This window comes from Lithobates pipiens, unplaced genomic scaffold (genome assembly GCF_037356315.1).
Source record: "Lithobates pipiens isolate NorthernLeopardFrog02 unplaced genomic scaffold, aLitPip1_a1.2 Scaffold_37, whole genome shotgun sequence".
Taxonomy (NCBI): Eukaryota; Metazoa; Chordata; class Amphibia; order Anura; family Ranidae; genus Lithobates; species Lithobates pipiens.
Genome location: NW_027507825.1, coordinates 1,601,284 through 1,624,872, shown reverse-complemented (window position 1 = coordinate 1,624,872; position 23,589 = coordinate 1,601,284). Strand labels below are relative to the sequence as shown.

Genomic DNA, 23,589 nt, shown 5'->3' with positions numbered 1-23,589 from the left:
ATGTCCGTCCCTTCATTCCATAGACCGCTATGTGTCATGTCCGTCCCTTCATTCCATAGACCGCTATGTGTCATGTCCGTCCCTTCATTCCATAGACCGCTATGTGTCATGTCCGTCCCTTCATTCCATAGACCGCTATGTGTCATGTCCGTCCCTTCATTCCATAGACCGCTATGTGTCATGTCCGTCCCTTCATTCCATAGACCGCTATGTGTCATGTCCGTCCCTTCATTCCATAGACCGCCGTGTCATGTCCGTCCCTTCATTCCATAGACCGCTATGTGTCATGTCCGTCCCTTCATTCCGTAGACCGGCGTGTCATGTCCGTCCCTTCATTCCATAGACCGCCGTGTGTCATGTCCGTCCCTTCATTCCATAGACCGCTATGTGTCATGTCCGTCCCTTCATTCCATAGACCGCTATGTGTCATGTCCGTCCCTTCATTCCATAGACCGCTATGTGTCATGTCCGTCCCTTCATTCCATAGACCGCTATGTGTCATGTCCGTCCCTTCATTCCATAGACCGCTATGTGTCATGTCCGTCCCTTCATTCCATAGACCGCTATGTGTCATGTCCGTCCCTTCATTCCATAGACCGCTATGTGTCATGTCCGTCCCTTCATTCCATAGACCGCTATGTGTCATGTCCGTCCCTTCATTCCATAGACCGCCGTGTCATGTCCGTCCCTTCATTCCATAGACCGCCGTGTCATGTCCGTCCCTTCATTCCATAGACCGCTATGTGTCATGTCCGTCCCTTCATTCCGTAGACCGGCGTGTCATGTCCGTCCCTTCATTCCATAGACCGCCGTGTGTCATGTCCGTCCCTTCATTCCATAGACCGCTATGTGTCATGTCCGTCCCTTCATTCCATAGACCGCTATGTGTCATGTCCGTCCCTTCATTCCGTAGACTAGGCTGTACATTATGGGAGGCTGCCATTGGAGGGTGTAGACAGGGGGTGTAGGGGGGGTGGTATACACCGGAATGTTTTGGAGGTCTTCTAGTACGGTGAAGTTTCACCCGTCCCTTCCTGGCTCTGCAGTGTGACGCCAATATGTAAATCACATGACCGGCCCAACAGCAACGCAACTATCTCTGCAGGTAATTCCTTTGTCTGGCGTTCCACTTTATCCGGCGCACCTGTATGAGAAATTCTCCAGGTGTTCAGTCCGGGTGTTCAGTCCGGGTGTTCAGTCCGGGTGTTCAGTCCGGGTGTTCAGTCCGGGTGTTCAGTCCGGTGTGTGTTTATAAATCTGATATAAAAGCCGATTCGATCCTCTTGGTGTCCTGTGTGTATTTCAGTCACCCCTCCCCCGCTTTCTCTGTTAGACTGTGAAATCCGTTTTGTGATATTTCTGATCTGATAAATCTTCGTTTCTCCGCAGATCACGGCCCGGATTCTGGAAGCTCATCAGAACGTCGCCCAGATGAGTCTCATAGAAGCAAAAATGAGGTTTATCCAAGCCTGGCAATCCTTGCCGGAGTTCGGCATGACCCACTTCATCGCCAGGTCAGTCTGTGGCGGGGGAGGCGGCTTTGTGAGCCGCAATGTTAAAATGTTACATTTTATTGAATGCGTTTATCAAAAAATCTGCCTTTGCAGGTAAGTGGCCGAGAAATTCCCACTTATGGCTTCATCCTCCATAGCTTTGTTGCTAGGCTGTTGCTAAGACACTCCCAGCCAATTCAAACCCCCTCACATGCGCTCTCTACTGCCCCCCTCCCCCACCACATGCGCTCTCTACTGCCCCCCCTCCCCCTCCACATGCGCTCTCTACTGCCTCCCCTCCCCCCCCCCCCTCACATGCGCTCTCTACTGCCCCCCCTCCCCCACCACATGCGCTCTCTACTGCCCCCCCTCCCCCTCCACATGCGCTCTCTACTGCCTCCCCTCCCCCCCCCCCCACATGCGCTCTCTACTGCCCCCCCTCCCCCCTCACATGTGCTCTCTACTGCCCCCCTCCCCCCCACATGCGCTCTCTACTGCCCCCCCTCCCCACCACATGCGCTCTCTACTGCCCCCCCTCCCCCCCAACATGCGCTCTCTACTGCCCCCCCTCCCCCACCACATGCACTCTCTACTGCCCCCCCTCCCCCCTCCACATGCGCTCTCTACTGCCCCCTCCCCCCCCCCACATGCGCTCTCTACTGCCTCCCCTCCCCCCCCCCCCACATGCGCTCTCTACTGCCCCCCCTCCCCCCTCACATGCGCTCTCTACTGCCCCCCCTCCCCCCACCACATGCGCTCTCTACTGCCCCCCCTCCCCCTCCACATGCGCTCTCTACTGCCTCCCCTCCCCCCCCCCCCCACATGCGCTCTCTACTGCCCCCCCTCCCCCCTCACATGTGCTCTCTACTGCCCCCCCTCCCCCCCCACATGCGCTCTCTACTGCCCCCCCTCCCCCACCACATGCGCTCTCTACTGCCCCCCTCCCCCCCCAACATGCGCTCTCTACTGCCCCCCCTCCCCCACCACATGCGCTCTCTACTGCCCCCCCCCCCCTCCCCCTCCACATGCGCTCTCTACTGCCCCCCTCCCCCCCCCACATGCGCTCTCTACTGCCCCCCCTCCCCCCCACATGCGCTCTCTACTGCCCCCCCTCCCCCCCCCACATGCGCTCTCTACTGCCCCCCTCCCCCCCCCACATGCGCTCTCTACTGCCCCCCCTCCCCCCCTCACATGCGCTCTCTACTGCCCCCCCTCCCCCCTCACATGCGCTCTCTACTGCCCCCCCTCCCCCCCCCCCACATGCGCTCTCTACTGCCCCCCCTCCCCCCCACATGCGCTCTCTACTGCCCCCTCTCCCCCCCCCACATGCGCTCTCTACTGCCCCCCCTCCCCCCCTCACATGCGCTCTCTACTGCCCCCCCTCCCCCCCCCACATGCGCTCTCTACTGCCCCCTCTCCCCCCCCCCACATGCGCTCTCTACTGCCCCTCTCCCCCCCCACATGCGCTCTCTACTGCCCCCCCTCCCCCACCACATGCGCTCTCTACTGCCCCCCCCTCCCCCGTCGCCGTAGTTCTGAGCTCAGTGATACCGCAACAGAGGAGATGGGGGACCTCCACAACTGCTCATGTGATGGATGCAGGGGCGGACTGACAACTCATGGGGCCCTGGGCAATAGGAGATTATGGGGTCCCAAGGCAATAGGAGCAGATTGTGGGGCCCCCTGGGCAAAAGGAGAATTGTGGGGCCCCCGGGCAAATAGGTTATGGGGCCAGACAGTATACGCACACGCAGACAGTATACGCACACTGAAAAGGTACCGGAGAGGCGGGGCAGCTATAATCTTGTGATTTTTTTTTTTTTTTACATACTGCCCCTGGTTTTATGAGGCTGGCAACCCTGATGGGGCCCCTTAGTGGCATGGGGCCCTCGGGCAGTGCCCGAATGGTCAGTCCGCCCCTGGATGGATGAGGGTGGGCAGTAATGGCTGCGAGTGTCTTGGCAACGTCCTAGCAACAAGTCAGGACAGGGATCTGTCATCTCTGGGAGTTTCTCATTCAGGCTTCAGGAGGTATGTACAGCGGGGAATAACGATCTTCTCCCCTGCAGGTGGTGAAAGTTTTGCCCACTGATAAATGAAGGTCTATAATTCTTATCAGAGGTGTATTTTATATGATGGAGACAGAAGATCAACCAAAAATCCAGAGAAATCACACAATACAAATGTAATAAATGGAGTAAAATAAGTATTTGATCTCCAACCAACCAACAATTACCCTCCCCCCACAGACTGGCTCCAGTAGGTGCTCATGTGGTACACAGATCAGTCCTGACAATGTAAGAAGGTCCTCCTAACAACAACTCGTTATGTGTATAGAAGACTCCTGTCCACAGAATCCCTTCCCTCCAATCCTCACCATCATGGGGAAGAGCAAAGATCTGTCAGAGGAGGTCGGGGAGAAGATTGGAGACCTGCACAAGGCTGGGATGGGCTACAAGACCATCAGCAAGAAGCTTGGTGAGAGGAGACGAGTGCCGGAGGGATTATTCACAAATGGAAGAAATACAAAATAACCATCAATTGTCCTCAGTCTGGAGCTCCATGGAAGATTTCTCCTCATGGGGTGAGGATGGTCATGAGAAAAGTGAGGGATCCGCCCAGAACTACATGGGAGGAGCTTGTGAAGGATCTCAAGGCAGTTGGGACCCCAGTCACCAAACACACCATTGGTGACACAATACACCACCATGGACTGAAATCCTGCAGCCCCCGCAAGGTCCTCCTCCTCAGGAAGACACATGTACAGGTCCTCCTCCTCAGGAAGACACATGTACAGGTCCCCCTCCTCAGGAAGACACATGTACAGATCCTCCTCCTCAGGAAGACACATGGACAGGTCCCCCTCCTCAGGAAGACACATGTACAGATCCTCCTCCTCAGGAAGACACATGTACAGCTCCCCCTCCTCAGGAAGACACATGGACAGGTCCCCCTCCTCAGGAAGACACATGTACAGGTCCTCCTCCTCAGGAAGACACATGGACAGGTCCCCCTCCTCAGGAAGACACATGGACAGGTCCCCCTCCTCAGGAAGACACATGGACAGGTCCTCCTCCTCAGGAAGACACATGGACAGCTCCCCCTCCTCAGGAAGACACATGGACAGCTCCCCCTCCTCAGGAAGACACATGGACAGGTCCTCCTCCTCAGGAAGACACATGGACAGGTCCTCCTCCTCAGGAAGACACATGTACAGGTCCCCCTCCTCAGGAAGACTCATGTACAGGTCCCCCTCCTCAGGAAGACACATGTACAGGTCCCCCTCCTCAGGAAGACACATGTACAGGTCCCCCTCCTCAGGAAGACTCATGTACAGGTCCCCCTCCTCAGGAAGACACATGTACAGGTCCCCCTCCTCAGGAAGACACATGTACAGGTCCTCCTCCTCGGGAAGACACATGTACAGGTCCCCCCCCTCGGGAAGACACATGTACAGGTCCCCCCCCTCGGGAAGACACATGTACAGGTCCTCCTCCTCGGGAAGACACATGTACAGGTCCTCCTCCTCGGGAAGACACATGTACAGGTCCTCCTCCTCAGGAAGACACATGTACAGGTCCCCCCTCCTCAGGAAGACACATGTACAGGTCCCCCCTCCTCAGGAAGACACATGTACAGGTCCTCCTCCTCAGGAAGACACATGTACAGGTCCCCCTCCTCAAGAAGACACATGTACAGGTCCCCCTCCTCGGGAAGACATGTACAGGTCCCCCTCCTAAGGAAGACATGTACAGGTCCCCCTCCTAAGGAAGACACATGTACAGGCCCCCCTCCTCAGGAAGACACATGTACAGGTCCCCCTCCTCGGGAAGACGCATGTACAGGTCCCCCCCCCCTCGGGAAGACGCATGTACAGGTCCCTCCCCTCGGGAAGACGCATGTACAGGTCCCCCCCCCTCGGGAAGACGCATGTACAGGTCCCCCCCCCTCGGGAAGACGCATGTACAGGTCCCCCCCCCTCGGGAAGACGCATGTACAGGTCCCCCCCCTCGGGAAGACGCATGTACAGGTCCCCCCCCCTCGGGAAGACGCATGTACAGGTCCCCCCCCTCGGGAAGACGCATGTACAGGTCCCCCCCCCTCGGGAAGACGCATGTACAGGTCCCCCCCCTCGGGAAGACGCATGTACAGGTCCCCCCCCTCGGGAAGACGCATGTACAGGTCCCCCCCCTCGGGAAGACGCATGTACAGTTCCCCCCCCTCGGGAAGACGCATGTACAGGTCCCCCCCCTCGGGAAGACGCATGTACAGGTCCCCCCCCTCGGGAAGACGCATGTACAGGTCCCCCCCCTCGGGAAGACGCATGTACAGGTCCCCCCCCTCGGGAAGACGCATGTACAGGTCCCCCCCCTCGGGAAGACGCATGTACAGGTCCCCCCCCTCGGGAAGACGCATGTACAGGTCCCCCCCCTCGGGAAGACGCATGTACAGGTCCCCCCCCTCGGGAAGACGCATGTACAGGTCCCCCCCCTCGGGAAGACGCATGTACAGGTCCCCCCCCTCGGGAAGACGCATGTACAGGTCCCCCCCTCGGGAAGACGCATGGACAGGTCCCCCTCCTCAGGAAGACACATGGACAGGTCCCCCTCCTCAGGAAGATGCATGTACAGGTCCCCCCTCCTCAGGAAGACACATGTACAGGTCCCCCTCCTCAGGAAGACACATGTACAGGTCCGTCTGAAGTTCGCTAATGAAAATCTAAATGATTCAGAGAAGGATCGGGAGAAACTGCTGTAGTCAGATGAGACCAAAATTGAGATCTTTGGCTTTAACTTGCCGTGTTTGGAAGAAGAAAAATGGTGACTATGACCCTAAGAACACCATCCCTACAGTCACACACGGAGGGGGGAACATGAACACCATCCCTACAGTCACACACGGAGGTGGGAACATGAACACCATCCCTACAGTCACACACGGAGGTGGGAACATGAACACCATCCCTACAGTCACACACGGAGGGGGGAACATGATGCTTTGGGCTGTTTCTTTGATAAAAGTCCAGGCCGACTTTGCCGCATTGAGGTGCCAATGGACTGGGCCATGTATTGCAAGATCTTGGATGAGAACCTTCTTACCCATCTTCAGTGTTCTGGATGAGGGCATGGATGGTCTTCCAGCATGACAATGACCCAAAACATACCACCAAGGCAACAAAGGAGCGGTTCAAGAAGAAGCACATTAGGGTCATGGAGTGGCCTAGCCAGTCTCCAGACCTTAATCCTATAGAAAATGTATGGAGGAGCTGAAAATTCGAGTTGCCAAGAAACCTTCAGGATTTAGAGAAGATCTGTAGAGAAGAGAGGAGAAAATCCCTCCTGAGATGTGCAAACCTCATCACCACCTACAAGAAACGTCTGACCTCTGTGATCACCAACAAGGGTTTCTCCACCAATTACTAAGTCGTTTTGCTTGGGGATCAAATGCTTATTTTAAGTTTGGTTAGAGCCCCTAACCCCCACCTCCCATTAATCCACGCCACCCCCCCCCCACCCAACACCCCAAAACCTACCTAACCAACCAAAACAACTCCAAACCCCTACCCTACTTAATGCACAAAACTCATTGAGGTTTCAAAGTGGGGTGCTGGCTCCTCAGGGGCTACTTCAGGTTGAGGATTACTGTGTGGTTGCAGGTGTTTTATGGGGGGGGGCAGTTGGGAGGGTATCCATCAGCTCCCATTTGGGGTTTTGTGCCTTAGGTAGACTAGGGATTTGGAGGTGTTTTGGAGTACCTCTCCTATGCCCCCCCCTCCCCCCCGTACAGAACTTTTTTATGGCTCTACCCACACAGCCATGTCTTCCATTCAGATCCATTTTATGGCTCCACCCACATAGCCATGTCATCCATTCAGATCCATTTTATGGCTCCACCCACATAGCCATGTCTTCCATTCAGATCCATTTTATGGCTCCACCCACACAGCCATGTCATCCATTCACAGATCCATTTTATGGCTCCACCCACACAGCCATGTCTTCCATTCAGATCCATTTTATGGCTCCACCCACATAGCCATGTCATCCATTCAGATCCATTTTATGGCTCCACCCACATAGCCATGTCATCCATTCAGATCCATTTTATGGCTCCACCCACATAGCCATGTCTTCCATTCAGATCCATTTTATGGCTCCACCCACATAGCCATGTCATCCATTCAGATCCATTTTATGGCTCCACCCACATAGCCATGTCTTCCATTCAGATCCATTTTATGGCTCCACCCACACAGCCATGTCGTCCATTCACAGATCCATTTTATGGCTCCACCCACATAGCCATGTCATCCATTCAGATCCATTTTATGGCTCCACCCACACAGCCATGTCGTCCATTCACAGATCCATTTTATGGCTCCACCCACATAGCCATGTCATCCATTCAGATCCATTTTATGGCTCCACCCACACAGCCATGTCGTCCATTCACAGATCCATTTTATGGCTCCACCCACACAGCCATGTCGTCCATTCACAGATCCATTTTATGGCTCCACCCACACAGCCATGTCGTCCATTCACAGATCCATTTTATGGCTCCACCCACACAGCCATGTCGTCCATTCACAGATCCATTTTATGGCTCCACCCACACAGCCATGTCGTCCATTCACAGATCCATTTTATGGCTCCACCCACACAGCCATGTCGTCCATTCACAGATCCATTTTATGGCTCCACCCACAAACAGCCGTGTCATCCATTCACAGTTCCATTTAGACAGATCTGTGAATGGAGGTCCCATCTGCAGCCGTGGTAGAGTGACTCTTTGATCTTGATGACACACAAGTGCAGTGATGTCACCGTCCTCATAGTCCATTGATGGTTCCTCCGGCTCCATTACAGAAGGCCCTCACCTCTGTACAGACCATGGGTGGAGGAATAGTCTGCAGGAGCCAGAGCAATGCACCTGTGAGCCACTGTCATGAAGAAAGGGACAGAAAATTAATAAATGCAAACAGAAAAAAGTAAACGTATCCATGGGCATAGCATAAGGGGTTGCAGGGGTCACAATCGCAACCCCGCTCCTAGCTCCAGGAGGCCCCTGCAGCCTCCCTGTCATATTATCATATCCTCCACAAAGTCCAGCTCCAATTTACCCTAGGGCCCTACAGCCACGCTCCAGTACTGGGCTTCTACTTTGCCTTCCACAGTCCACACCCCTCTGTTCTCATTGGCTGGGGGGAAGCCGTGAGCCTTTTCCTGAATGGAGAGGAGCACGGGGGGGGTGAGAACATCCCCAGGATGGGGAAGTGTCTGTGCTGTGTGCTGGCAACATGGAATGGTAACCGAGCTCAGGGGGTTAAGAGGAGGAGAGTGCCGTCCTGTAGCCATGATGGGAGTGTAGTGTGTAGTTTGGGGGGGGGGGGGGAGGAAGCTGTATACAGTGCTGGGAAGGGAAAGGAGCTTTGCCAAGTGACCTGTTAGGGGTCCCTGTCCTCTGATGTAAAGAGGAACTCTGGGAACTCAAAACCCTTAAGCCGCTTTGAGTATCTTGGTGTACAGTGGATGTATCGGCACGCATGTTGGAAGTAGTGGGGGGGGGGTGCTAGGTCAACTTTTGCATCGGGGCCTACAAGCTTCAAGCTATGCCTCTGAACATATCCATTAGTATCCTTCATGATTGAAACCCTATCTATGCCAGATAATGGACAACGTAAAAATGCCCCCCCACCCCACGAAGTGGCGACCACCTACTAAACATTTACCTTCATCCCGCTCCTGAGTTCTTCACTGCTCAGCCTCTGCAGAAAGAAACTCACCCCTGCACATGTTTCCTCCTGGGCGTTCGTTGTGCATCACGCCCATTATTCCTGTGGATGAACCGTATTCCCTTCGGTGGCCGGGCCCACCATGAGCACAGGCCAGCCATAGGAATGAATGGTCAGAACGGCCACGGGCTCAGTATCCAGTCTTTTTTTTTTAGTCTTCCATATTTATCTTCTAGGAAGAAATCGCCAAAAAAAAAAATGCAAATTGCTGTAGAAATTTTCAGAAGTGCAAATTTTTGGCGTAGTTTTAGCCCATAGTAGCGCCCTGAGGTCTCTTGCGGAAATTGTATAGATTCACGTGCCGTCCTTTTTTTTATCATCAGGTTCCAAGGTGGGAAGAAGGAGGAACTGATTGGCATTACCTATAACCGGCTCATCAGGATGGATGCCAACACCGGCGACGCCATTAAAACGTGGAGGTTCAGCAACATGAAACAATGGAACGTCAACTGGGAAATAAAAATGGTAATACTCCTCTGGAAATGATCCTCTTTTGTTATTGCTTAGCTTTATAATGTGAGCTTTAGGCCCCGTTCACAGGAATGAGCGCTCCCGCTCGCCATTTTTTGTTCAATTTTGGCACGCATAGGGCAGGCCCATTCATTTCAACGTTTTTAAATGGATTTCCAAGCGAGATAACTGTTTACTAGGTTCTCTCATCCAGCTATCTGCCATTTGCTTGCTTGGATAAGTAGATGTTGGGGAAATACAATTGCCTTGTATTGACCTGAATGGGCAAAGTCTCTAAAAAAAGATCCAAAAAGAGCCTCCAAAACTTGTTGGATGGAAATGAGGTGCTGGATATAGATCTTCTCCGGTCAATAGAAAAAAAAAAGGCATTAAATTGAGCCCTGGTGGCTTGAGTTTGGAAGATTTCTCCACAAACCAGGAGGCCACCTCGGAGGTGGAGCTCGCCCAGAAATCCATGTGTAATAGAGCCGAAAAGAGCACCAAAACGCCATCTTGGGAGTCCAAAGATTTTTTTTTTTTTTTTTTATCAATTTCACAAGAAAACATTGGGCAGCCAAAGAGTTTGAGGCCACTAAATCGCTCTCTATCAGAGCTACAAAAAAAAAAAAAAAAAAAAAAAAGATTGCCCCTAAAACCAATGAAAAGTGACAAATTTCACCACATAACCACAAAATAACCACTGAACTCAAAATATTCTTCATGTGGGGGATTATTATCAGTGATTAGACATGTGCAAAAGGAAAATTTGTTTCGTTTCGTTTCGTTTTAATTCGTTAATTCATTAATTTCGTTTAGTTATATTCGTTAACTTCCTTAAATTCGTTTTCGGATTTCGTTTAGTTTTCTACCGAATTCGAAAAATCGGCCACATTCGAAAATATTTCTACCGGATTCGAAATGATTTCAACATGATTTGATATTTCAACCACGTTCAAAAATATTTTGTGACCCGACTTTAGGGCCATGTATCTCGGGGTCACTCGGTGCTAGAAACTCCATATTTGGATATGTTGTAGTGCTAGTACCATTGTGTTTGCATACCAAATTTGTTTTTTTTAGCTATAAGTGACCCCGAGATATGTGGCCCCAAAATCGGGTCACAAAATGTCATTCTTTGCTCTAATAACATTTTGTGACCCGATTTTGGGGCCACATATCTCGGGATCACTTATAGCTAGAAACCCCAAATTTGGTATGCGAACACAAAACTACTAGCACTACTTGAAGTGTCTAGCGCCAAGTGACCCCGAGATACATGGCCCTAAAGTCGGGTCACAAAATATTTTCGAATGCAGTTGAAATAATGTTGAATCGTGTCGAATTCATTCGTTATATTTCTTTCGTATTCGCTGTAATTTGTTATTTTTTTATTCGGACATTCGGATGCATCCGAATGTCCGAAAGATGCAAAATTCGGCCGGATTTCGATTCGTTACGGAACGAATTGCACAAGCCTATCGGTGATCATTTTAACACTTTTCCGAGTTTTTCATTTTTTAGGGGCAATTTTTCTTCTTTGGTTGTCAATACTTTTTTCAATTCGTATGCTTTATGTAGCCCTGATGAAGAGGGGTTTTTTGGGGGGGGGGTTTTTTGGCCCCAGAAATTCTTGTGGGATCGGTAAAAATCTTTGGACGACTCAGATGTTTTGGGGGGTCCTTTTTATCACTATTACACATGATTTCTGGATGACCTCCGCCCCCTACAGCAGCCTCCCGTTTTTTTAGAAGAGCCCTAGAGATAAGGGTTTACAGACAGCAAAAAAAAAAAGATCGGACGTCGGGCAGCTAGCAAAGTCCAAAAGATCCAGAGAGCATCAAAACAACGTCTTGGATGGAAATGAGGAGCTGGACACGAATCTTCGTTCAATGTAAAAAATAAAAAGGAAATAAATCGAGCCTGATGGCTTGGGTTTGGGAGCTCTTCCACAAAACACAAGGCCTCCTCGGAGGTGGCCGTCACCCAGATTCAGAAATACACGTGTAGTAGATCTAAAAAGAGCACCAAATCAACATCTTTGGGAGTCTTTTATAAAACACGAATTAAAAAAGAAACACTAATTGCCCAGTCTGGCAAAATCAAAGTCTGAACCCAAAGTGTTCCTCGTGGAGTTTTTGGCACTTTTTCATATTTTGGGGGTATTTTTCCCAATTTATTAATGCTTTTCATAGCAGTTACTTCGAGTTGTATGTGTTTTTTTTTTTTTTTTTTTTTGTAGCCCTGATGAAGGGGGGATTCTTGACCCCCGAAATGCTTTCTTGTGGAATCAACAAAAATGTTTGGACTCATCGGTTTTTGGCTCTTTCTGCTACTATTACACATGATTTCTGGATGACCTCTGCAGCGGCCTCCTGTTTTTGTAGAAGAGCTCCGAACACAATGAATGACTTTATTACATTGACCCAAGACCTGTTTCCATCTTATCCTAGACTTCTGGATGGGCAAAGTGACTCTTTAATTCTGGTTGGTAGCTGTAGGGCAGCCTTTTTTTGTTTTAGAGGAAGCCTTGAAACCATTTTATGTCTCGGGGGGGGGGGGGGGGAGAGCCCCTGATGAAACCAATTCTTTGGGTGCCCATGGGAAAAACACCCCTTACATTGGTGTCCAATGGAAAGAAAGCCATCCTTACAGACAGCTAAAAAGATCATTAGTGTCATGCAGCTGGCTTTGCCAAGTGGCATTTTGGCCCCAGGCCACCATCCAGTTGAGGGTCAATTGGCCACAGCATAAGGAACCCTGGTTGATGATGGCTGCTGTAGGAGAACACGTTGATGCATATGGTCCTAGGTATCCTTTTGATGCTTGGAGAACCCCTGCTGGAACCAAATCTTTGGACGTCAGTGGGAAAAACACTCCATAAATTGGTATCTACTGGACAGTATGCCCTCCTTACGGTGGTGGTCAGAAGACAACCCTTGCAGACAGCTAAAAAGATCATTGGTGTCATGCAGCTGGCTTTGCCATGTGACATTTTGTCCCCAGGCACCATAAAATAGGAGGTTAATCAGCCACAATATAAGGAACACTGGTTGACAATGGCTTCTATAGAGGAACATGTTGATATGTAAGGCCCCAAGTAACCTCGCGTTGCGTTTTCAGCATGCGGACAGCTTGTGACCCTCGGCTCTTGTATGTGACCCTCGGCTCTTGTATGTGACCCTCGGCTCTTGTATGTGACCCTCGGCTCTTGTATGTGACCCTCGGCTCTTGTATGTGACCCTCGGCTCTTGTATGTGACCCTCGGCTCTTGTATGTGACCCTCGGCTCTTGTATGTGACCCTCGGCTCTAGTATGTGACCCTCGGCTCTTGTCTTCCAGGTAACCGTAGAGTTTGCCGATGAAATGAGGCTCTCCTTCATCTGCACAGAAGTAGATTGCAAAGTAGTTCATGAATTTATTGGTGGCTACATCTTCCTGTCCACGCGGGCCAAGGACCAGAATGAAAGTCTGGATGAAGAAATGTTCTTTAAACTCACAAGCGGATGGGTGTGAGTGCAATGACTCGGCTCCCCACTCCACCCCCCCCCCCCACACCTCATTTATCAGAGCTGTCCTATCTTTATTTTTTTCCTAAGTATGCTGCTTAAGAAAAAATAAATAAAATAAACATAAGCTTGAAATATATCCACTCTATGAAAAGAAAAAAAAATTTTTTTGCGAGTTGTGTGCACTAACTAAAGCACTTCCATCTTCTACCACCGTGATGCATCAAGTTCCTGCCGGCGGTCCAAGAACATGGCGGGAGTGTCACGCGTTTCGCCGGAGACCCGAGACTCGCAGGGGGTCCTTTTTTATCTGGGGGCTAAATTATGAACTAAGCAAAAGGAAGGTGCAAGTGTTTTTTTTTTTAAAGCCATTAACGACATGACTGTGCAGGGCTTCAACCGGTCTGGTGGAACGCATGTCTTTTTATATTTCACTGACCTAGAAGAAAACAAGTTGACCGTTTTTCTGGATTTTGTAAAAAAACAATTAAAAAATCTGCCTTTTTTTTTTTTTTCATTTTTTTTTTTTTTTAACCTTGTAAAGCAATTAGGTCAACGTTGAAGTATTGTGCTGTTTGAAGAACACAATGGTCCTCAAGGACATGTCCTATTATAGGGTGGCTGTTGCCTAACTACAGTGGTTGCCACCATTCTGAAAAAAAAAAAAGCCAGTCGATGGTCTCAAAACTTGACATGCGGCAGAGTGTTTTTTTTTTTGCATATGAATGTTTTTGGACGACCTGCAAAATGGACGTTCCTACTTTAGCTTCACGAAGTGCCTGATTGGTGTCATCGATTCCCCGTCGAACTGTTGATTGGATAAACCAACAATAAAACGCCTTCTGATTCTTTATCGACCATTTTGGTGGAGGCCAATATATAAAAAAATTAAAAAATGGCCATCGCAACCATTGCCTCGTGAAGTGCCTCAAATGCCCGCCAAGCAGATAAGACGCCATATTGGCTCAATAGAAATGGGCGTCACCTCTGTGCCTGGGCAAGAATACGCTACGAAGTCCACGAATCACGTCGCCCTCCCCCCGATATACCTTCTACTGTCTACACCTTATAGTATTAAAGAACATGTAGTATTCACCAGCGTAACTGCGTCAAATATGCAATGTTCATGACAATATGAAGTAAAGGTCTAATGAAGTATCATTTCTTTTTTGTGTAACTTATGTAAAAACACAGATTTTATAAAATTGTACAGTGTTTTTTTTTTTTTTTTTTTTTGTTATTACTTTACTCACTTTTTTTTTTTTGTTGTTTTTTTTTTTGTTTTGCCTATTATATCTACATTTAAAAATATGCCTTTATGAATGTATTCTGTATTTTGATTTTAGTATTAAAGGATGTTGCTACAATATGTTTTTGTCATCGAATAATTGCAGTTCGTGGGGGCGCAGGATGGGGGCGCAGGTCATGGTATTTAAAAAAAAAAAAAAAAAAAAGTAAAGTTTTAGGAGTGTTTTTATAGCCGGGGTGGGCTACCTTTTTTAAAGAGGTGGAGATTTACCTGAACCACGTGGGAGGAGTCAAAGATCACCGGGCGCAGCGTCGCCTCCTCACACCTGATTTAAAGCTCTAACTGCCCTACTACCGCGTCGCAATCACGTGCATTGCACGCCAATCATTCGTTTAAAATTGGGTAGTGAGGAGGCAACATATCAACTCCTCACCACCTGTCAATTAGGGCTGCAACTAATGATTATTTTCATAATCGATAGGTTGCACGATTATAATTTTGATTAATCGATACATCGGTTAATAATCTTGAAAAAAAAGAAAGAAGTGTGATGTATAATTTAGTTAATATGTAACGTTTAATAATAAAATAGTTTTTTTTTTTTTTTTTTTTTTTTTTTTTTTAACATCTCTATGCAGTGGTAAATATAAGTAACCAACTATATGGTTAGAGAGCAAAGTCTCTGATCCACTCTAAGAACAGACAGACAGAAGAGATATACTGTATATACTATTAGAGGAGATCTTCCCTCCAAAAAAAAATTAATTTTAAAAACGTTTGTTCAATTTTCTAATCGTTAGTGGGGGTCAAATCGATGTTCATTTTCAACCACAGTGATGGGAAAATTTGTAAATAGAAAACTGCTTGGTGAAAGGAATTTGCAGACAGTATATGTGGTTTTCGTTCAGAAATTACATTATTTTAAAAACATGAATGTTAAAAACAAGTGAAAACAACATTCTTTCATTCAGTGAATGTACAAAGATTTTTTTGGTCTGAAAATTGATCCTTATAGCCAGCATAAGGCTCGGTATGTAGTTTGCGTTTGATCTGTTTCTGCAGTGCTTTTTGCTGTGCGTTTTCATTTTTGCGCATGTGATTTTGCTGTGATTTGAGTTTTTTTTATTTATTTTTTTTTGTTGTTTTTTTTTTGTTTTGTTTTTGTTTTGTTTTTTGGCCAATTTTGTTGGGCAGATTAAAAAACACAAATTGCTACAAAACCCATTACATGCTTTTCTGCAGCTTCTCCATTGATGTATATTATTGAACCAAAAAAGCCCCCTTTTGCGTTCAGAAAAGTCCCTGACCCTTTCCAAATACACAGCGGCTGAAAAAAAGCACAGATGTGAACGTGTCCCATAAGGAACCATGTAAATGAACTGTAGTGCGTTTCTGCAAAAAGCACCTAAAAAAACACATAGATGTGAACCAGGTCTAAGACGTTTAGTAACATAATGGGATTAGAAAAAAGAAAACTAAAAGTAGCCCTTTTATACTACAACAAAAAGCAGATAATCACTACTGTAAGGGGTACATTTTTTTAACTGTAGAACAGTGACAGTAATATTTACAGTAGCGATTTGCTATTTTTGTACTATAAAGGGCTCATTTTAGTTTCGTTTTTTTTTTTAACCCCATTATGTTACTGGCCGATTAATCGATTATGAAAATAGTTATCGATTAATTTCATAATCGATTAGTTGACGATTAATCGATTAGTTGTTCCAGCCCTACTGTCAATCACACTCGCCGTTCGCATTTTAGGGGAGTGGCCTCATTCACTTGGACGGGTCATACTCGGCAGGTTTTTTTTTTTTTTTTTTTTTTTAATTGGTGGTGGTGCAAAAATCCTAAAACGATAAAACCCGCAAGTGTACAAAAAAAAGCACACATGTGAAGAGACACAAAATGCACTTAAGGGTGTGCTTTTGTCCACCCCCCCCCCCCCCCCAACTCCAACACTCGTACCCTGACCCCAGGGGCGGGGACATAGGTTCAACATGGTCTGCCTAGCCAGAAGGCCCGGCAGACCACCGTTATTCTTGGACAGCCAAAGCCATCCCCCGAATACGAAGTCAGGGGAGGTCTCCCGAAGAGAGAGACCCACCCCAGAGGCAGGGGAGGAAGGAACCAGAAGGCCACACGTGCTCCCCCTAGACGTCTGGGTAAGCCCGAGGACTCGCACCCTTAATCCAGTGACAAAAAAAAAACACACACACAAGTTGAAGGTGACAAACGGTGAGGAGAAAATAAACATAAAAAGGTGGCCATGCTGAATTGTGCATTGGCTTAGACCAGTGGTGACGAACCTCGGCACCCCAGATGTTTTGGAATTACATTTCCCATGATGCTCATGCACTCAGCAGTGTAGTGGAGCATCGTGGGAAATGTAGTTCCAAAACATCTGGGGTGCCGAGGTTCACCATCACTGGCCTAGGCCCTGAGGCCTGGTAAGCAAAAATTGCCCCCGGACTTGGCCAAAAGCCCAGGCCCTAAAAGGCGCAATGCAGAAAAAGCTTTGGTGACTGTGATCGTGCGTTCTTTTTTCACACAGTGGGTTCCCACACCCAAGTGTTACTAAAAGCTCCCGTAGGGCGTCCATTCCCAGGGGGCACAGATCATCTGCCTTCCCAGCCCATGACGTGACAAGGTAGGTAGACCACTCCAACCAGGAGGTAATGTACCTTTCCGGCTTTCTGGGGGAGAACCTACTCCCGGGCCCCAATTACGTTCAGGCGCTCTGGTTTCGGTTCCTGCCGATACTAAACTTCCAGGTCCCCATCACACCAGTGGATTTGCATAGCCACCAGCCAGGTCAGGATAGTAGCACAGCGCCTCCTCTGGATCACTGATAAGAACAGATACTACAAAAGGTTGAGAAGCAAAGTGCTACACCCACCAACCATAACAGAGCACATATCCCGTACTGCGGCCATGACGTGTGTACGCCTCCGGCCACTGCCGCTAAAGGGGGTGTGGTTGAGGTGGGGGGAGACAAAAACACGTCTTAACTAATGGGTTGTTTTTTTTTTTACCACTCCACAAACTACAAACGTAAATGAACCCTTACTATTCTGGGCCTCTATAAGGCTGCTTTCACACTGATGGGCTGCGCTTTACCTGCACCATGCACTGCATCTGCAGCTTTCCTGTAGGGTTAGCTGCACTTTGCCATAGACTTCTATTGTATCCTGCAGGTGCGTGGGGGGTACTTTCTGATAGTGCACCCAAACTCCTGTATTCAGAAAGTGTACCAAACCCACAGGATATAATAGAGGTCTATGGCTAAGCTCAGGAAAGCTGCAGGGTGCGCTGCACCCGTGGCGTGGGTGAAAGCAGCCCTATACTATTATGCCCGGTGTATTGCTTCACACTGACCTGAAGATCTCTTCTTGCTGCTGGCACCACTCAGAGCGCTAGCCGGGATAAGAGGTGGCGTGCAGTTGGTATCAGCAGGGGCGTTGCTAGGGCTACAAAAGATCTGGGACTAGAGCCCATAGCAGCGTAGTAAAGAAAGTCATACGCTTCAGCGGGCATACACGTGTATATAATGTGTGTGTACATGTCCCCAGAGAGCCGCCTCCTTAAATCGGGGTCCCCAGAGAGCCGCCTCCTTAAATCGGGGTCCCCAGAGAGCCGCCTCCTTAAATCGGGGTCCCCAGAGAGCCTCCTCCTTAAATCGGGGTCCCCAGAGAGCCTCCTCCTTAAATCGGGGTCCCCAGAGAGCCTCCTCCTTAAATCGGGGTCCCCAGAGAGCCTCCTCCTTAAATCGGGGTCCCCAGAGAGCCTCCTCCTTAAATCGGGGTCCCCAGAGAGCCTCCTCCTTAAATCGGGGTCCCCAGAGAGCCTCCTCCTTAAATCGGGGTCCCCAGAGAGCCGCCTCCTTAAATTGGGGTCCCCAGAAGCCTCCTCCTTAAATCGGGGTCCCCAGAAGCCTCCTCCTTAAATCGGGGTCCCCAGAGAGCCTCCTCCTTAAATCGGGGTCCCCAGAGAGCCTCCTCCTTAAATCGGGGTCCCCAGAGAGCCTCCTCCTTAAATCGGGGTCCCCAGAGAGCCTCCTCCTCAAATTGGGGTCCCCAGAGAGCCTCCTCCTCAAATTGGGGTCCCCAGAGAGCCTCCTCCTTAAATCGGGGTCCCCAGAGAGCCTCTTCCTTAAATCGGGGTCCCCAGAGAGCCTCCTCCTTAAATCGGGGTCCCCAGAGAGCCTCCTCCTTAAATCGGGGTCCCCAGAGAGCCTCCTCCTTAAATCGGGGTCCCCAGAGAGCCTCCTCCTTAAATCGGGGTCCCCAGAGAGCCTCCTCCTTAAATTGGGGTCCCCAGAGAGCCTCCTCCTCAAATTGGGGTCCCCAGAGAGCCTCCTCCTCAAATCGGGGTCCCCAGAGAGCCTCCTCCTTAAATCGGGGTCCCCAGAGAGCCCCTCGGCTCTCGGGTCCCGGCACCGCCATTCCAGCTAAGGAAAATGGGTAGTGGAACCTTGCGGCTTCACTGCCCATTTTCTACTGCGCAAATGTATTTATTTTTTTTCCTCCATTATTTTTATTTTGTTTTCCCCCCCGAGTGGCCCTCCACTTTAATATAGACTTCTGGGGAAATCCATGCGCCAATCGCACAAGCAGGAAATGACAAATCTGGGGGGGGAGGTCTGTGTACCATCAGTGTACGGAGCGCCCCCAGGTGGGCACTTTGCATTTTTACAGAAAATGACAACGGCTGCGGATCGAAAAGGAAAGATCACTATTAATGGCATTCAATTACAATACCACTCGTGTAGGGATTGTTTTCTGTTTTGTGTTTGTTTTTTGTGTTTGGTTTTTGTGTTTGGTTTTTGTGTTTGGTTTTTTGTGTTCTTTGTGTGTGTTTGGTTTTTTTTTCCCAATAAAGTGGAGTTACGCTTTAAATCCTTCCGGGGTCGAAGATTCGATGCTCTATATTTTGTTTGTCAGATAAAACTTCTAACATTTCAACAAAATGGTCCTGGAACGTTGGCGGGGATTTATCGGCCGGCTGAGCCACCTCCAGCTCTAAATGTCGGGATGGAAAGTGCCGACTAATTACACCGCTGGGACAGAGCGCCGCGCACACAGAGGTGAGTCATGACATTACCGCTTCCAGACTGCAAATTCTTTCCACTTTACATTCATCTTTATTCTGGACGCTGCGGCTGGAATCTGGAGAAAGTTCTTCTTTTCTGGCAGAAGAATAATATGGATGGATGGATGGGAGGGGGAGGGGAGGGGAGTGGAGAGATGTCATGGAAGGATACATAGAAGGATGTACAATGTCTTATAAATATAAAATCCCTCCTCTTGTCTGCAGCATCACCTTCCACTACAACTTCCAAATATGAACTCTGAGATGATAAATCCATCGGTCATGTGACTTCTTCCGGAATCTTCTCCCAGATCTCTGCTGACATCCATTGTGAGACTTCCCGCAATAAAGACCGCCCACTGCTGCCCCCTCTCCTTGTCCAGGGGCAACTGGTCTTGTCTCCACCTCTCCTGTAGTTTTCTGTAGTGGGTGGAGCCTGATGGGCCCCTCCCACACCTCTTCTCTCTCTCTCTCTCTCTCTCTCTCTCGGAGAACGGATCTGGTCTCCGCCCCCCTCCTGCAGTGGGTGGAGCCTGCTGGGCCCCTCCCACAGCTCTGCTCTCTCCCTGTGCAGGGGGACTGGACTTGTCTCCGCCCTCTCCTGTAGTGGGTGTAGACTGCTGGGCCCCTCCCACAGCTCTGCTCTCTCCTTGTGCAGGGGGGCTAATCTTGTCTCCGCCCCCTCCAGTGAGTGGAGCCTGCTGGGCCCCTCCCACATCTCCGCCCTCTCCTTGTGCAGGGAGGCTGATCTTGTCTCCGCCCCTACTGCATTGGGTGGAGCCTGCTGTGCCCCTCCCACAGCTCTGCTCTCTCTCTCTCTCTCTCTCTCCCTGTGCAGGGGCACTGATCTTGTCTCCGCCCCTCCTTTAGTGGGTGGAGCCTGATGGCCTCCTCCCACAGCTCTCTGCCTGTACTGGGGAACGGATCTGGTCTCCGCCCCCTTATTCAGTGGGTGGAGTCGGATGGCCCCCTCCCACAGCTCTGCTCTCTCCCTGTGCAGGGGCACTGATCTTGTTTCCGCCCCCTACTTCAGTGGGTGGAGTCTGATGGCCCTTCCCACAGCTCTGCTCTCTCTCCTTGTGCTGGGGCACTGATCTTGTCTCCGCCCCTCCTTCAGTGGGTGGAGTCTGATGGCCCTTCCCACAGCTCTCCTCTCTCTCCCTGTACTGGGGCACTGATCTTGTCTCCGCCCCTCCTTCAGTGGGTGGGGTCTGATGGCCCTTCCCACAGCTCTCCTCTCTCTCCCTGTACTGGGGCACTGATCTTGTCTCCGCCCCTCCTTCAGTGGGTGGGGTCTGATGGCCCTTCCCACAGCTCCTCTCTCTCTCCCTGTACTGGGGCACTGGTCTTGTCTCCGCCCCTCCTTCAGTGGGTGGGGTCTGATGGCCCCCACCCACAGCTCTGCTCGCTCTCCTTGTGCAGGGGGACTGGTCTTGTCTCAGCCCCCTCCCCCTGTAATTTTCTGTAGTGGGTGGTGCCTGCGGGGCCCCTCCCACAGCGCTGCGCTCTGCATAGGCTATGTGCAGCCCAGTGATGATGTCACTGATACTTTTACAAGGTCATATTTGTGTTTAAAAAGGGGTTTTATATCTGTTGTAGCTCTGGCGGAATATATTTAAAGCGCAAGTTTACCTTTTAAGAAAAATTAAAAGGTGAACAACCTACAGACTCCCCCCTCCCCCTCCCTCCTGGTCCCCAATGCACTTCCCTCACTTTAAAACTTTTCTATGCCTCCTGTTCTTTCTCTGGGGATGCCGGGACTCCGGGAGGGGTCATGTGCCGGTGCTGACCAATCACTGCTCTTTTCCATCCCAGCGTCCCTGGGGAAAGTATAGCACCCTCTAGTGTGCTGGATGCAAATAGGTTTAGTTGTTAGTGTCGGAAAACTCATCTTCCCCGGGAGCCAGGCCTGGGTTGAATCTGGGTCAGAGTGACTCAGGGGGGCCGAATGATTCAACAAGCAGCATTTCTGGTGCCTCCCCCCCTGCTCTCTAGAACATTGGAGAAGCTTCTAGAAGTAGTGGGTGGAAACGAGGAGGAGCTTCTTGGCATTTTTTTTTTTTTTTTTAGTTTTATGAGGTCCTGAACAATCCCATGCAGGAAGGGGATGGAAGGGGGCCTGTTTACCTCATAATTATGCATGGGTTTTGCCAGCAGAGACAGTCGGGTAGAAGAGGGAGAAGGAGTGCTGAGGAGGCTGTCTGTGCCCCTTAAGGGAGACTTCTAGTCTCGGTGGGGGAGGTGACCTTGGGCCTGGAACTCTGGTTGCTGGAGGGACCCTCTACAGCACAAAGAGGAATCCTATCCTGGAGTCTGGGGAGGTAGGAGAGGACAGCAGGAGCCAATGAGCATGTCCGGGAGATCTCCTGAGGAATCAGTCGGGGGGGGGGGGGGTGGATCTGGAGAGGATATGTGTGGAGAAGTTAGCCAGGAGGGCTGGTGAAAGGGGCAGCTGCAGCCAGGTGGGTTGGCAGTGCCTGAAGAGGTGGTACTGGGATCACTAGAGACAGGGATGTGTGCTGGACACTGAACTTTTTGCTACACACTTAAAGGGGGGGGCCTCGGGTTCCTGCCTGTAAAGGGCAATTGCTAAAGTCCTTTTTGGCAGATCCACCAACCAGTATACCAGCTGGAGTTCTGCAAGCTAGTGCTGGAGGAAGAGAAGGAGTGTATATAGACTGTATATAGCAGTGTGCATCATCCCTGTCCTCAGGGCCCACTAACAGGCCAGATTCTTATGTATTACCTCGGGGGAGATGCAGACTAGAATACTGCAATCACCTGTGATGTGTTTCAGTTCTCCTGCAAACCTGGCCTGTTAGTGGGCCCTGAGGACAGGAGATGATGACCAATTGGTCTATAGGAAGGCTGTCCCTGAAGTTGTTTGCAGTCAAGTGGGCATCCCATAGTTTCCCAATCCCTAAATAAATAACAAAAACAAAGTAATGGATTCTGACTTGGAGTGCCTGTGGAAATTCGGTGTGCCTGGCTGTGCAGGGTGGGGGATCCTAGGGGGTGTGTTAGAGAAGAGGAGGCACACGGATGCATTGGGTTTTATGTGAACAGTAGAGCCACCTCACCCACAGAGGTAAGTGCAACAGAGACGGGGGAGGGAGGCGGGGTAGGTTCACTTTTACTAAAAAGGTCAACTAAACCTTTTAAATTAAAGTTTTTTTTTTTTTTGCCCAGAGTTCTGCTTTAATGTGTATAGTCCATTCTCGCACAGGTCGGAGTTCTGCTTTTAATGTGTATAGTCCATTCTTGCACAGGTCGGAGTTCTGCTTTAATGTGTATAGTCCATTCTCACACAGGTCGGAGTTCTGCTTTAATGTGTATAGTCCATTCTTGCACAGGTCGGAGTTCTGCTTTAATGTGTATAGTCCATTCTCGCACAGGTCGGAGTTCTGCTTTAATGTGTATAGTCCATTCTTGCACAGGTCGGAGTTCTGCTTTAATGTGTATAGTCCATTCTCGCACAGGTCGGAGTTCTGCTTTTAATGTGTATAGTCCATTCTTGCACAGGTCGGAGTTCTGCTTTAATGTATATAGTCCATTCTGGCACAGGTCGGAGTTCTGCTTTAATGTGTATAGTCCATTCTCGCACAGGTCGGAGTTCTGCTTTAATGTGTATAGTCCATTCTTGCACAGGTCGGAGTTCTGCTTTAATGTGTATAGTCCATTCTGGCACAGGTCGGAGTTCTGCTTTAATGTGTATAGTCCATTCTCGCACAGGTCGGAGTTCTGCTTTAATGTGTATAGTCCATTCTTGCACAGGTCGGAGTTCTGCTTTAATTATCTGACGCATTCCCCATAGCGATCCATTGCTCAGCACTCGGGTTGTCGGCTCAGCAGTTCTGCGGCAGTGAAGGGGTGAGCGATGTGATTAGCGCAGTAATTGGCGAGCCGGTTTGGCTCCTTCATTAGGACTTCTGCTGAGCAATCTGCTGCTTCCTGTACTCAGTGCATTAGTGTAAATGGTCCCCCATCCCCCCATCCCCCATCCTC

At 49.8% G+C, this 23,589-nt stretch overlaps 1 protein-coding gene across 1 annotated transcript; it reads left to right on the top strand.

Moving 5' to 3' along the window:
• Nucleotides 1-1,389: 1,389 nt before the first annotated feature.
• On the top strand, nucleotides 1,390-14,613 carry LOC143956472 (fermitin family homolog 2; the record flags this gene model as incomplete). Its single annotated transcript, XM_077466654.1, is given in 3 exon segments — nucleotides 1,390-1,514; nucleotides 9,612-9,753; nucleotides 13,078-14,613. Coding segments are annotated over 3 exon segments (441 nt in total), but the record flags the coding sequence as incomplete, so codon positions are not given.
• Between the last annotated feature and the right edge of the window lie 8,976 nt (nucleotides 14,614-23,589).